Genomic DNA, 14,914 nt, shown 5'->3' with positions numbered 1-14,914 from the left:
TAATTCTGGATAACCCCTTTTAAAAGGGGTACACCGGTGGAAAATAATTTATATATTTTTTTTAATCAACTGGTGCCAGAAAGTTAAACCAATTTTGTAAATTACTTCTATTTAAAAATCTTAAACCTTCCAGTACTTATCAACTGCTGTATGTTCCAGAGGAAGTTCTTTTCTTTTTTAAATTTCCTTTCTGTCTGACCACAGTGCTCTCTGCTGACACCTCTGTTCACGTCAGGACCTGTCTAGAGCAGGAACAAATCCCCATAGCAAACCTATCCTGCTCTGGACAGTTCCTGACCTGGACAGAGGTGTCAGCAGAGAGCACTGTGGTAAGACAGAAAAATTCAAAAAGAAAAGAACTTCCTATGGAGCATACAGTATCTGATAAGTAAAGGAAGGATTAAGATTTTTAAATAGAAGTAATTTATAAATCTGTTTAACCCCTTAAGGAGAGAGCTTTTTCTGTTTTTTTTTTTTTGCACTTACGTTTTTTCTTCCTTACCTTTTAAAAATCATAACCCTTTCGATTTTGCACCTAAAAATCCATATGATGGCTTATTTTTTGCGCCACCAATTCTACTTTGTAATGACATCAGTCATTTTACCCAAAAATCTACAGCGAAATGAAAAAAAAAAATCATTGTGCGACAAAGTGGAAGAAAAAAACGCCATTTCGTTACTTTTGGGGGCTTCCGTTTCTACGCAGTACATTTTTCTGTAAAAATGACACCTCTTTATTCTGTAGGTCCATACGGTTAAAATAATACCCTACTTTTATAGGTTTGATTTTGTCGTACTTCTGAAAAAAATCGTAATTACATGCAGGAAAATTTATACATTTAAAATTGTCCTGTTCTGACCACTATAACTTTGTAATTTTTCCACGTACGGGGGCATATTTTTTGCGCCGTGATCTGAAGTTTTTAGCGGTACCATTTTTGTTTTGATCAGACTTTTTGATCGCTTTTTATTCATTATTTTATGGTATAAAAAGTGACCAAAAATACGCTATTTTGGACTTTGGAATTTTTTTGTGCGTATGCCATTGACCATGCAGTTTAGTTAACAATATATTTTTATAAAATATAAAGGAAAAATTGGGGCTCAGAGTCATGAATATTAGATTCAAATTAATTTATTGATAATAAGATATTCGTTTAGCAAAAATGGAATGAGGCCTACAAAGAAAAGAACACAGTACCTACAGTGAAATATGGTGGAGGTTCAATGATGTTTTGGGGTTGTTTTGCTGCCTCTGGCGCTGGGTGCCTTGAATGTGTGCAAGGTAGGGATCGACCGATGATCGGTATGGCCGAAATTATCGGCCGATAATCACGATTTTGGGCATTATCGGTATCGGCAATTACCTTGCCGATAAGTCGATAATGCCCCGTCCACCGCACCGCGACCAACCCCCCCGACCCGCCGCAACGCGACCGACCCACCGCACCGCGTCGCACCCCCCCACCGTAGTGCTGGGCGGTATAGCGGTATGGATTTTTGCCCATACCGCTATACCGGTCGGGCCCCTTCCCCACCCTCCGAGTCAATGAAAAAAATTAAACTTACCCGTAATGGGGGTGGTCCGGGCCATCCATCTTTCCTGTAGTGTCCGGCGGCATTCCGGGTGGAGGGTGAACCGGTTCGGGCTGTCCTTCTCCGGGGGTGCTCTTCTCCACTCCGGGCAGGCTCCGGCCTAGTACGCTGCATAGACACTGCTACGCCGTGACGGCAGGTGCGTCGCTGCGCACGGGCTTCACTGCGCAGCGGCGTCTATGCTGCGTTATTAGGCCGGAGCCTGCCTGGAGTGGAGAAGAGAACCCCCTCAGAAGGAAAGCCCGGGATGGTTCACCCTCCACCCGGAATGCCGCCGGACACTACAGGAAGGAAGGATGGCCCGGACCACCCTGACAGGTAGGGGGAGAGAAGCGGGTGGCGTCGGCGGCCTATGGCACTGCAAAAGCCACTGCAGTGCATTGATTTAAAGCGCCCGCTTTAAATCAATGATCTGCAGTGATGTCGCGGGGGGATAAATAGCCGATAACTTATACCGGAATATCGGTAAAAGTTATCGGCTATCGGCCCTAACCTCCACCGATTATCGGTATCTGCCCTAAAAAACAGATATCAGTCGATCCCTAGTGCAAGGCATCATGAAATCTGAGGATTACCAAAGGATTTTGGGTCACACTGTACAGCCCAGTGTCAGAAAGCTGGGTTGGCGTCTGAAATCTTCCAGCAGGACAATGACCCCAAACATAAGTCAGAAATCACCCAGAAATGAATGGCAACAAAGCGCTGGAGAGTTCTGAAGTGGCCAGCAATGAGTCTAGATCTAAATCCCAATGAACACCTGTGGAGAGTTCTTAAAATTGCTGTTGGGAAAAGGCGCCCTTCCAATAAGAGAGACCTGGACCAGTTTGCAAAGGAAGAGTGGTCCAACATTCCAGCTGAGAGGTGTAAGAAGCTTATTAATGGTTATAGGAAGCAACTGATTTCAGTTATTTTTGCCAAAGGGTGTGCAACCAAATATTAAGTTAAGGGTGCCAATAATTTTGTCCAGCCCATTTTTGGAGTTTGGTGTGACATTATTTCCAATTTGCTTTTTTTTTCCCCTCCCTTTTTTGGTTTAGTTCTAATACACACAAAGGGAATAAACATGTATAGCAAAACATGTGTAACTGCAATCCTTTTCTTTGATAAATACTTCATTTTCTTGAAAAATGTTAGGGGTGACAACAATTTATGGCTATGGCCAAAAAAAAAAAAAAAAAAAAAAAAAAAAAATATATATATATATATATATATATATATATATATATATATATATAATATGTAAATAATATATAAAATGCTCCAAAGCCAACACACCACCTGGATATTGGATATGTTCCCTGTAATCCATCCTGCCTGATATGCATGGCTCCTGTGGCCCCTGATGTCTTCTCTTGTTGCTTTGTATTCTTTGCCATCCTTCTGTATCCTTGCCTAAATCTTCCAGCAATCATTGCAGCTCTACTCTGCCAGCCCCCACACTCCTGCTTTGAGCAGCAGAGAGAAAGAGAGAGATTGTCTGTCTGATTGTCTGAGGCTGCACACACCTCCTAGTTTTCATCACTATAGAGAGCATCACTCATTAGTGCATGGTAGAAACCACATGGTCTGTCTCTCTCAGGGGGGTGGGGGCTGCTTTCAGAGAGGTATTTGGACAGAGTTGAGGTGAGGGATGGTTTATTTTCATTTTTTTTTTTTTGCAGGACGGAGCAGGAGTACTCTGCACCAGAGTACTCCTTTAAACTATTAAATAGGTTGATAAGAGAGAAAGGACCCTTTTAATGTTTTGCCAAGATGTACAACTTATAAAATGTTATTGAATCGGACAGTGCCTATTTAAGGAATTGGAAGATCTGTAACCCTTTTTCTGGATTTCTTGAACTTGATGGACGTATATATTTCCCATACTAACTATGTTAGTATGTAACTATGTCACTTGTTTGCAAGATCTCAGCTGTATTGTGAATTTTCAAGAATCAGACCTGACTCCATTAAGAAACAAACAAAATACTGTATGACGTTTCTTCCCACAGATGAGCTCTCCTCTCTTCAGAAAAAAATGATAAAGCTCTAGCAAAGAAAGACCACCAGGATAAGAGAGGCAATGTTGATTCTTGAGTCCAGGCAATGTTGGTTCTTGAGTCCATGACCTGCAGTCCATGTTTGCAGGCAGTCCCATGGTGCCAGAGTCACTCCAGAATCCTTTTGACCCAGATTCTGAAGGTGTGAGATCTTTCTTAATTTTCTTTGGAAAAGAAGATTATGATTTCATATCAAGTAAAATCTTCTCTAAAGTGGTGGCTAAAGAAGAAGAACCTGACTCGTGGGATCTCCTGAAATCTGGACCCATCAATAACAAGAAGGACGGATGCCAGCCTTTGGGTGGCTTAATGACGGAGACCTTCAGTTGCCAGGTCCCTTGTCCCAAGAAACTCTGGGTCGTTCCTCACACTTTTAAGAATTGAAGGTGGTCTTCAAAGCATTAAAAGCTTTAAAAGACCTCCTAAAGAATCCACATATCAGGTTATACTGGAACAATCTTACAACTGTAGCCTTAATTAGTCGTCAAGGTGGAAGAAATAGTCGACATCTAATAGATGCAGGCAAATGGGAGCTAAATCCCTAAGTATTTGTCTTTAGTACAAAATTTGGGCTATCCAGAGATCGACCTCTTTGTCAGCAGAAGAAGCCGAAAAATTATTTTGCTGCTTCTCTGTGATCTTGAGAAAAACAATAGAGGCAGTAGATGCTCTTCAGCAAGAATGGAACATTGTCAAGCCTACGCTTTTCCTCCTCTGATAACTAAGTCCCCTCAGAAAATCTGGATGGAGAAGGTACAGGCAATCTTTATAGCCCCGATGTGGCCAAAGTGAAGTTGGTTCAGCTTGCTGAAATGCCCTGCACTAGTGGATCTCATACTCCTTCCAGAAAGAACCAACCTGCTATGCCAAGGCCCTCTATATTACAAAGGTCTAAAGAACTGTCAGCTAGCAACATGGATCTCGAGAGATGTGCTTTAGAACAAAAAAGCCTCCCTTAAGGACGCAGGGTTTTTCAGTTTTTGTATTTACATTTTTTCCTCATTACCTTCTAAAAATCATAACACTTTCAATTTTGCACCTAAAATTCCCTATTATGGCTTATTTTTTGCGCCACCAATTCTATTTTTGCAGTGACATTACTCATTTTACCAAAATATCCACGGTGAAGCGAAAAAAAAAAAATTATTGTGCGACACAATTGAAGACCAAAAGCCATTTTGTAACTTTTGGGGGCTTCTGTTTCTACGCAGTACATTTTTCGGTAAAAATTACATCTTATCTTTATTCTGTAGGTCCATACGGTTACAATGATACCCTACTTATATAGGTTTGAGCTTGTATTACTTCTAAAAAAAATAACTACATGCAGGAAAATTTATACGTCTAAAATTGTCATCTTCTGACCCCTATAACTTTTTTTGTATTTTTCCGTGTACGGGCTGGGATGAAGGCTCATTTTTTGCGCCGTGATCTTAAGTTTTTATCGGTACCATTTTTATATTGATCAGACTTTTTTTTATCACTTTTTATTCATTATATAAAAAGTGACCAAAACGACACAATTTTGGACTTTGGAATTTTTTTGCGTGTACGCCATTGACCCTGCGGTTTAATTAACAATATATTTTTTATATTCCGGACATTTCTGCATTCGGCAATACCATGTTTATTTTATTCTTTTTTTAAATGGGAAAGGGGGGGTGGTTCTTACTTTTATTTGGGAAGGTGTTAAATCATCTTTATAAACTTTATTTTTTTTTTTATCCTTTTTTTTTTTCAGTGTTCTAGCTCCCCTGGTGTCTATATCACTGCACATACCGATCTCCTACACAGATCATTGCCGTGCATTGACATGGCAAAGATCAGTGTAATCGGCAGTCGAATGCTCAAGCCTGGATTTCAGGCTTGGAGCAATCAATCGCCGATCGGACGCGACGGAGGCAGGTGAGGGGACCTCTGCTCGCCTTCTAGTTGATCAGGCCATTGCGATTTCACCGCAATGGTCCCAATCAGCCCAACTGAGCTGCCGGGAAGATTTACTTTAATTTTAGACGCGGCGATCAACTTTGAACGTCGCGTCTAAATGATTAATAGCGTGGCACAATGATCGGTGCCGCACGCTATTAGCCCAGGGTTAATAGCTGTATTAACCGGTATGATGCGTTTTATACAGGGAGCGGGCGCAGGGCGTACAGGTACGCCCTGTGTCCTCAAGAGGTTAAAGTTATAGATACCATGTTAAAATGTAAAAAAAGGTTTTAATTGAATTTGAAACAATTCCTCTTGGTGCGGATCATCTCCTTGACCCGCTTAACCCTGATATACCAAAGATATTTAACTTTTCCAGTTTTTTTTTTTTACCTATCATGAACTAAACTCTCCATAATACCCCCCCCCCCCCTTCTGTCCCTGTTTATTTTCATTAAAAAAACCTCTTTCTACCTGATTTATTGTCTTCTTGGCTGCTCATTCAGCCATCCTAGTGTGAGGGAGGAAGGGGGCTTGGCCAAGCATAGAGGCTGTGAACACAGCTGTTGGCAGCTTTGAATCTTCTCTCTGTTTACAACTTCATGTGCAGAGAGAAGAAAGATTGGAGCTCAGATAGTAAAATGAATGAGGGCATGCAGTAAGGCTGAGTCTGGAGTATGCTCTGCTGTGCTATGAGCACAATGCTGGCTCCTGCCTTTCTGATTGACAGGCAGGGAGCAGTGCTGAGCTTGTCTGTGTCTTGGCTACAGTCTGAGATTTAGGACTCCAGCATGAGTCTGAAATCTATATTTAAAAAAAAAGAAAAAAAAAAGGCTTGCGGCCAGGACTGGTAGGGAGACCTAGTGGTCATTTAAAGAAGCATATTTTTAATAACATGCTATTGGAAAGTTATTCTGCATACATAAATCTATAATATATCCAATTTTTTTTTGGATGAAAGGTACCCTTTAAATTTAAACTCTTCAGGACGCAGGGCGTATGGATGCGCCCTGCATTCCGAGTCCTTAAGGACGCAGGGCGTATCCATACGCCCGTGGGAATTCCGGTCCCCACTGCTAGCCGGTTGGGGACCGGAGCCGGATGCCTGCTGAAATCGTTCTGCAGGCATCGCGGCATATCGCCCAGGGGGGTCATTATGTCCCCCCATGTTGGCGATGGCCGCAGATCACTGGACAATTCAGCCCAATCGGGTTTCCAGTGACCCGGAATTACAGGCAAATTTTCTGCCGCAGCTCAAACTGCCAGCGAGAAACTACTGTGAACCCCCGCTCGTGCGACTGTACCCTAAAAACACTACACTACACTAACACAAAATAAAATAAAAAGTAAAAAACACTACACTAGAAATTGTACTTCAAATTTTTCGGGGGTATTTTCTGCTATTACCCTTTTTAAAAATGTAAAATTTTTGGGAAAACAAGCATTTTAGGTAATTATTATTTTTTTTTTTTTTTGACATTTGCAAAAGTCATGAAACACCTGTCGGGTATTAAGGCTCACTTTATCCCATGTTACATTCCCCGAGGGGTCTAGTTTCCAAAATGGTATGCCGTGTTGTTTTTTTTTTTTTTTTTGCTGTTTTGACACCCTAGGGGCTTCCTAAAGGTGACATGCCCCCCAAAAACCATTTCAGAAAAATGTTCTCTCCAAAATCCCATTGTCGCTCCTTCCCTTCTGAGCCCTCTACTGCGCCTGCCGAACACTTTACATAAACATATGAGGTATGTGCTTACTCGAGAGAAATTGGGCTACAAATATAAGTAAAAATGTTCTCCTTTTACCACTTGCAAAAATTCAAAAATTGGCTCTACAAGAACATGCGAGTGTAAAAAATGAAGATTTTGAATTTTCTCCTTCACTTTGCTGCTATTCCTGTGAAACATCTAAAGGGTTAAAACACTGACTGAATGTCACTTTGAATACTTTGGGGGGTGTAGTTTTTACAATGGGCTAATTTATGGGGTATTTCTAATATGAAGACCCTTCAAATCCACCTCAAAACTGAACTGGTCCCTGAAAAATATGGAGTTTGAAAATTTTGTGAAAAATTACAAAATTGCTGCTGATCTTTGAAGCCCTCTGGTATCTTCCAAAAGTAAAAACTCATCAATTTCATGATGCTAACATAAAGTAGACATATTGTATATGTGAACCAAAAAAATTTTTTTTTGAATATCCATTTTCCTTACAAGCAGAGAGCTTCAAAGTTAGAAAAATGCTAAATTTTAATTTTTTTCATCAAATTTTGGGATTTTTCACCAAGAAAGGATGCAAGTTAACATAAAATTTTACCACTATGTTAAAGTAGAATATGTCATGAAGTCACAATCTCTGAATCAGAATGATAAGTAAAAGAATTCCAGAGTTATTAATGTTTAAAGTGACAGTGGTCAGAATTGCAAAAAACGTCCGAGTCCTTAAGGTGAAAAAGGGCTAAGTCCTTAAGGGGTTAAACACCTGTATTGCAGACCAAAAGTGGATCAAAATGTTTTTAGGGCAGTTTCAAGACTGAAACCAAAAAGTTTCAATCTAACCCCCCTGGGACTTGAATCAATTTTTTTTTACTTAAAATTTTTTACTTAAAATATTTTTTTTACTTAAACCCAAAAGCCTTTTAAACCATTACAAGGCGCTGCTATTAATTTTCTTTCACATAGAACACTGTTTTTCTTCTGGCTATCACCACGGGTAGGTGAGATACAAGAATTGGGGGAGATTTATAAAAACCTGTGTAGAGGAAACTTGACCAGTTGCCTACTACAACCAATCAGATTGCTTCTGTTATGTATTAGTGGCCTTTTTTTTAAATTAAAAGTGATCTGATTGGTTGCTGTGATCAACTGGTCAACTTTTCCTCTGCACCATTTTTTTTATAAATCTTAACCATTGTCTATAAAAAATTCTTCTTTATTCTAGAAGATAAAATCCATATTGAAGTCAAAGGGGGTACTCCACTGGAAAATATTTTTTTTTTTATTTATTTTTTTTATCAACTGGTGCCAGAAAGTCACAGATTTGTAAATTACTTCCATTTAAAAATCTTAATCCTTCCAGTACTTATCAGCTGTTGTATAATACAGAGGAAGTTCTTTTCTTTTAAAATTTCCTTTGTCTTACCACAGTGCTCTCTGCTGACACCTCTGTGAATTTTAAGAACTGTCCAGAGCAGGATAGGTTTGCTATGGGGATTTTTGCTCTGGACGGTTCCTGACATGCACAGAGGTGTCAGCAGAGAGCACTGTGGTCAGACTGGAAAGGAAATTCAAAAAGAAAAAAACTTCCTCTGTAGTATACAACAGCTGATAAGTACTGGAAGGATTAAGATTTTTTTAAATAGAAGTAATTTACAAATCTGTTTAACACCAGTTGATTAAATTTTTTTTCCAGTGGAGTACCCCTTTAAATCTTGCTTTTCTCCTTTAAAGTAGTGACAAATTTTCATAGATTTCAAGATATAGGGGGATATTTATCAAAATCTGTGTAGAAGAAAAGTTGACTAGTTGCCCATAGCAATCAGATTGCTTCTTTTATTTTGTAGAGGCCTTTTAAAAAATGAAAGAAGCGATCATGGACCAAACCATGAACAATAGACTCCAACTTATTCTTTCGATTTCAAGGGCCCAGTAAGGGCAAAAAAGCATCTACAAATTCCATCTCTAGATTGTTTAAATCATCTCAAGATTGTTAAAATCATTTGGGAAGCCTATAAATCTTTGGGTAATCGAGTACCAGAAGGATTAAAGGAGATATCTTGTGTAGCAATTTTTTCCATAATGCCTGGGCTGAATGCAAATTAAACAATGAAGAGGATTCACCTGCTGCCACTCCCCCTACCTCGCTCCGCTCCTCCGCTTCCATCTTCTTCCTTGTCCGGCCGTGGTCAGTGTGTCACAATGCCTGTCAGCAAATCCCCGATCACAGTGATGTCCTGCCTTGGCCAGTGATAGGCTGAGCAGCAGTGTAATGCATTGAACCACTGCATTTGCCGCCTAGGTTCAGTGCTTCACATTGCCGCTAGGCCTACCGTCAGTTGAGGCGGGACATGGCTGCAGTCGGGGATTTGCTGACAGGCATAGTGATGCTGACCATGGCTAGACCAGGAAAAAGACAGGGCCAGGGGAGTGGACGAGGCAGTGGAGTCGTCCTTCTTTTTAATTTATTTATTAATTAATTAATTTTTTTTTTTTTTTTGCATGCAGCCCGGGCAGTATGGGAAAAAAATTGCTACATGAGCACTTCTTTAAGCGCACGAGTTCTCATGAGTCCATTACAACAGCATACGTTCATTCCCACCTGTAAAGTGGATTTTGTGTGTATTCTTACTAACCATTGAATGGTTGAAGGGCAGGGGCCGGTGCTTTTTGTTCTTATGTAGGCCAAAAGAGGACAATCTCATGTGGTGCTGTTGTGATGGACTCTGAAAACTGAATTATCGGTAAGTGATAATTCTAACTCTAAACCTTTCTGACATGTTTTGATCGTAGGAGCACCACATACAGATGCTAAAACAAAGAGCCAGAATTTCTCAGTTCATCCTGGACAACTTTCCTCAGAGTGCTTTGTGTATAGATTTAGGAAAAGTCTTATAATAAAACTTCAGTAGCTGCATTGTATTTCACAGTTACTTTACCCTTTGTTGGGGAATACTTCTAAGACCACTCTGGAATTACATCACCAGTGTTCTAGTCTGTGTTAACAACCACAACCACAATTTTTTTAAATAGTACAGTGATTGGAAAATGTTATATTGTGGAGATAAATATTGTAGTTTTGAAATGCGATTTCCATATAATAAACTGTAACAATTTTATGTCCATCCCCTTTAATATCGTGCCAGGGGTGCTGATGCTTACCTAGCCCCGGCTCCTGTAGGTCTGCCACTGATTCTCCTCTGAGCCGTTTTGTTGGGTTTCCTATTTCAGAAGCAAGCAGTTGGTTGCAGGACCTTCCTGCTTAACCAATTGCTAAGTAGTAGCAAGCTGCTTCTCTCTGAAGAAGAAAGCACAGAGAAGACACCGGGACTGCACAGAGGAGAAAGTGATCTGCGTCGGGGAACGAGGCTAGGTAAGCATGAGGTTTTTTTATGTTTCCCCTGGTTTGTCATTTGGCACACTTGGTGCCATCCCAGTACGTTATCTATGGTTTTTCATAGGACTACTGCCATTATTACGATACACTTTTTTCTTGGAGAAAATATTGGTATTAGGGCTCCATTATTTATGGGCAAAAACAAGCTAATTATGATATTAACCAGTCACTTTTACATGCCCTAAAAATCCTGCGATTATTGCATTTGAATTTAGCTAGCCGTCTGTTCCCAGACCTGATCTGACCCCGTATGTATGTTTGTGTGTAATATGGGGCCCAGCCACTTTCGAAATTCAAATGCAAGGTAATAATCTCAGGATATTTTTTGTTAACATTAACAGCTTATCTACGCTCAACTCAGTGCAGTGGATACTCCGCTCAATACAGTAGTATGACAGTACTTGTACTACACATTACAGCACCTGATGCACCTGCGTTAACAACATTTATATTCAGTAGAGCCAAGCCAGCTCATTTAATTTAGGCATATCAAAATTAAAGGTTTCGTTTTACTGATACATACCTCACAAGTAGGCAGTGCATGGTGATGGATAGAAAAGTGTCACTTACGTTATGGTAATTTGAGAAAAAGAGAACTAGATTTGTTTTGACTCCTAGCTACTGCTTTGCTAATTTTGTGCTTTACCTACTTCATGTTTTCCACTTGCCATTGCCCCAGTCTGTCTAGGCTTTCCAATCTTTTTCTACTTGGGCCTCACCAGCCAGAACATTGTGATGCCTGTGCCTCATCATTGTTCAAAATTTCCTCAGTGTATTTTAAAATTGGATTTCCCAGTAATTGGTTCACAATATGACCCAAAAACTCTGGGTTAGTTTTGCCCACATTCTTTGCCCTTGCGCTTTTTCTACGCCACGCTACCTTGATACCTTACCCTTCTCCTACTCTACATGCCATACTCTGGCCTCCGTACATACTTCTGGCCCTGCTGGCTCTTTTGATAGATCGGTCTGGCCTCTTCCTTCCGATTTCAGATAATCTGGATTTTGCCCCGGGCCAGTCCTCAGCGGGTGGGATCTTGGGCTCCTCCCTCTCCTGTCGGCTGTGCTTTTTTCATGTCTTAGCTGATGTGCTCTCCAGCCTCTTGATGTCATCCTGGCATCTTGCTGAGCCCCGTTTGAATATCTCCAACTTAATCATTTCTACTCTTCGATGTCTGATGGATTTGACCTGCAACGCTCCCTCACCCCCTTTGAGGTACTCTGTACAGCTTAGCCCTGCCCCCGGCACTCCATATCACATATATCTACACTCTGCTATTTTCTTCCAGATCACAGGTCCCCCTATTTTGCGGCTGAACTGGGTAAGCAATATACTCCCTGGTGATTTTATCTGACTCCTGAAGTGGTTATTGCTACTAAGGCCCAGGAGACCAGTTTTAAAATTCTCTCTTGATGATATTTAGTGCAGTCGGTGCTTCACAGTTGGTACCAGTCGGTGCCAGTTTCATGCTGAAGGACTGGAGCTGCTGGCGGCACAATGACGCACATTTGGTGGGGTTGTTCGGTTATACCTCTGGACGGTGTCTAATGTAACAGGCGTGCAGATCCCTGGTGCCGTATTGTTGTTTGTGTTCCCACTAACCTTCTCAAAATACAAATGCTCCCTACTACGCCCTCTTATCCAGGCAGCCAAAACAGTCATCCCACATCACTGGCGTTCCCCTAATGCCCCCACCATTGCTGAATGGGTTGCTGAGGGGGCCCTAACTCAGTGCTTGGAAGAACTCCTTACAGACACCCCAAGTGATCTGTACCGCTTCACCTCCACCTGGTTGCACTGGTCAGAATTCTGCTCTTTTGATCATTATGGTGTGCTGTTCTAGCTGGGCTGGGCTCAGATTCCCTGTGGTTGCCTGCTTATTGTTCCACTGTTTTCTTGTCCTGTCCTTTCACCTGTGACCTCTTTTCTTTCCCTTGTCCCCTTTTCTGCTCTCCCCCTTCCTCCTGTTTTTTTTTTTTTTTTTTTTTTGTGTCTGTCTTTTAGGTGTCTTTGTTTTTGTGCTGTCTGTTTTTAAGCCTCCGACCCCCTCCCATATGGGACCGAATGATTGGCTTTGTTCACTACTTAAAGGGGTACCCTGCCCCTAGACATCTTATCCCCTATCCAAAGGCATCCTATCCCCTATTTGTTTTTTAAAAGCAACAGCTCTTGATATATATTATTGTGGTATAAATTTGGCCTGCACGATATATCGCAATTGAATCGTGATAAATGCGGATTGCAATATGTCGATTTTGGCCATGGAAAAAAATTGTGATTACCTGTGGCGGGGAGTCGGTCGGTTCTGGTGGCTTCCTAGGTCCCAGCCAATTGCCAGCGTGCACGGAATGTTGCTCCTCCCAGCAGTGCCTAGCACTGGGAGGAAGTGATTTAAAGCTACTTCCTCTCAGCGCTCTATGGTGTTGTCATGGTAGCAACATAAGAACAACGCTGGACGGTTTGTGCAAAGGCCAGGCACTGTATGTGACTGTCCATGAAATCGAGGAGGAATTAAATAAATATCTACCCATTTTATAGTTATAGGAGGGGAGTGACTGTGGGGGTGGGGGAAGCGAGTGCTATAGGAGGAAAAGGACCTTAGGAGAGAAATGGTTATTGGGGGTGTGTGGCTTCAGGAGGAAAATGCCTATAGGAGAGAAATGGCTATAGGGGGTTGGCTTTAGGAGGAAAATGGCTATGGAAGGGTGGCTATAGGAGGGAGATGGGCTATATGAATATAATCTAGTAATTCCCCTCATGTTATATAGCCATCCCCCTTCTATCGCCCATTCCCTTCATGTTTTATAGCCCATTCCCATCATAGTTATTCCCCTCATGTTATATAGCCCATATATTGCCTTCCTATAGCCCATTCCCCAACCGCACATTTTCCCCAAAGTGTGCAGCCCTATTATAAATTAACCTTTCAAATTTTTCCAAAATAGATCGATAATAATGAAAGCTGGCCTAGTTCTTCGGGGGAAGTCTCTAATCCCCCCCAACCCCCCCCCCCCCCCCCCATCCAATGTTGTTTAGATCTAGTTTGGTAAAAGATGCTGAGTGACAAGCCATCCCTGCACAGGAGAGCAAGTAGATGACTTAGAAATTCAGCACAGGCTGTGCGTAACAGGGCTCCAGAGAAGAGGAAAAGTCTATGGTGCGGTTATGGCAGAACCTGTTGGAAGCAGTTTGAAAAATTGGTGCCTAGTGGACCAGCCAGGCTACCCCATAGAGCCCTAAGGTATAAGGCTGTTAAGGGTTTGGTGATAGTTGCATCATTAGTAGTCCTAGGGTCTATAAACATGGATAGCCCTGTAAAAGTACTCCGTGACTTTGCTGCTAACCTCTCTTACAACAATGCTACCTAAGAAGGTAGGGTATAATTAGCCCACTAAAAGTTTATTTGGGGTTTTTCTTGGTTTGCCATAAATGCATCAGTTAAAGATACCTACATCAAAACTGCATGTAATGTGAACTGACACCAGCCCAGTTATAAGTCAGGTTTCTGAAGTCTATCCAGGTGATTAGATCAGTCTCAATAGGTGAATTGAACCACCCCCTCTCTTAGCAAAGCCAGAGGATTCATGTGAAATGTAAGTTGTTCTGTCTACCTCAATCAATTATTCAGCTTGCTCTGCCTTGCTGTCCTGTATGTAGCCCCCAAACACCCCACAAAAGTTCATGCCAAATTGGCTTGTTTGTGTACATTCTGGGGAATAAGCTGAGGATGCTGTCCTTCCTTCCCAGGAAGATATGGACCAATTGCTTAAAGCTATTAGAGCTACGTGTAGAATAGTAGGGAACATGTCCACCTAGTATTCTCACCTTAACGGATTAACAACAATTAGCCAGTAAAACTTAACTTTTACTATAGATTAGGGTAAAATCCACCCAAAAATCATACTAGTGATAAAAAATATTCAATCACCAATAATGCTAAAAATAGCAATGCATCCTGTCAGAGAGGTTAGGATGCCATATTAAAAGACACCATATAATATAGCATAGCGAAATTCTTGATCAAAAGCCAGTAATTATATAGCATTGGTGGTCCCGGGAACTTAGGGGTCTCTTGCCACTGCAGGATTTATGCAAAGCATTAAGGCTAGGTTCACTCTGCGGAATCTCTGGGCAGAAAATTTCTGCACTTAGATTCCAAGTGCGGCAGCAATAGACTGCAATGTCTCCAAAAGACTGCAATGTGTTCTGCGAGTATTTCCGCCTGAAGAATGAGCAACGC

General features: G+C 41.4%; 1 protein-coding gene across 8 annotated transcripts in view; it reads left to right on the top strand.

Moving 5' to 3' along the window:
* GAB1 (GRB2 associated binding protein 1) overlaps nucleotides 1–14,914 on the top strand; it is a 139,615-nt gene that overhangs the window by 62,541 nt on the left and 62,160 nt on the right. The window contains exon 1 of one of the 8 annotated variants that reach the window (XM_056562892.1): nucleotides 13,755–13,915. The exons of 6 other annotated variants lie outside the window; for them this stretch is intronic. Coding sequence is in view for 1 of the 2 variants with exons in the window: in XM_056562888.1 (XP_056418863.1) it covers nucleotides 14,032–14,046 (15 nt within the window). In the remaining variant the exon portion in view is untranslated. Of the gene's footprint in view, nucleotides 1–13,754; nucleotides 13,916–13,949; nucleotides 14,047–14,914 lie in introns of those variants that run through there. One more of the 8 variants, XM_056562888.1, reaches the window with a different exon arrangement.

Source organism: Hyla sarda, chromosome 1 (assembly GCF_029499605.1).
Source record: "Hyla sarda isolate aHylSar1 chromosome 1, aHylSar1.hap1, whole genome shotgun sequence".
NCBI lineage: Eukaryota > Metazoa > Chordata > Amphibia > Anura > Hylidae > Hyla > Hyla sarda.
This window is presented reverse-complemented; position numbering and strand designations above follow the sequence as displayed.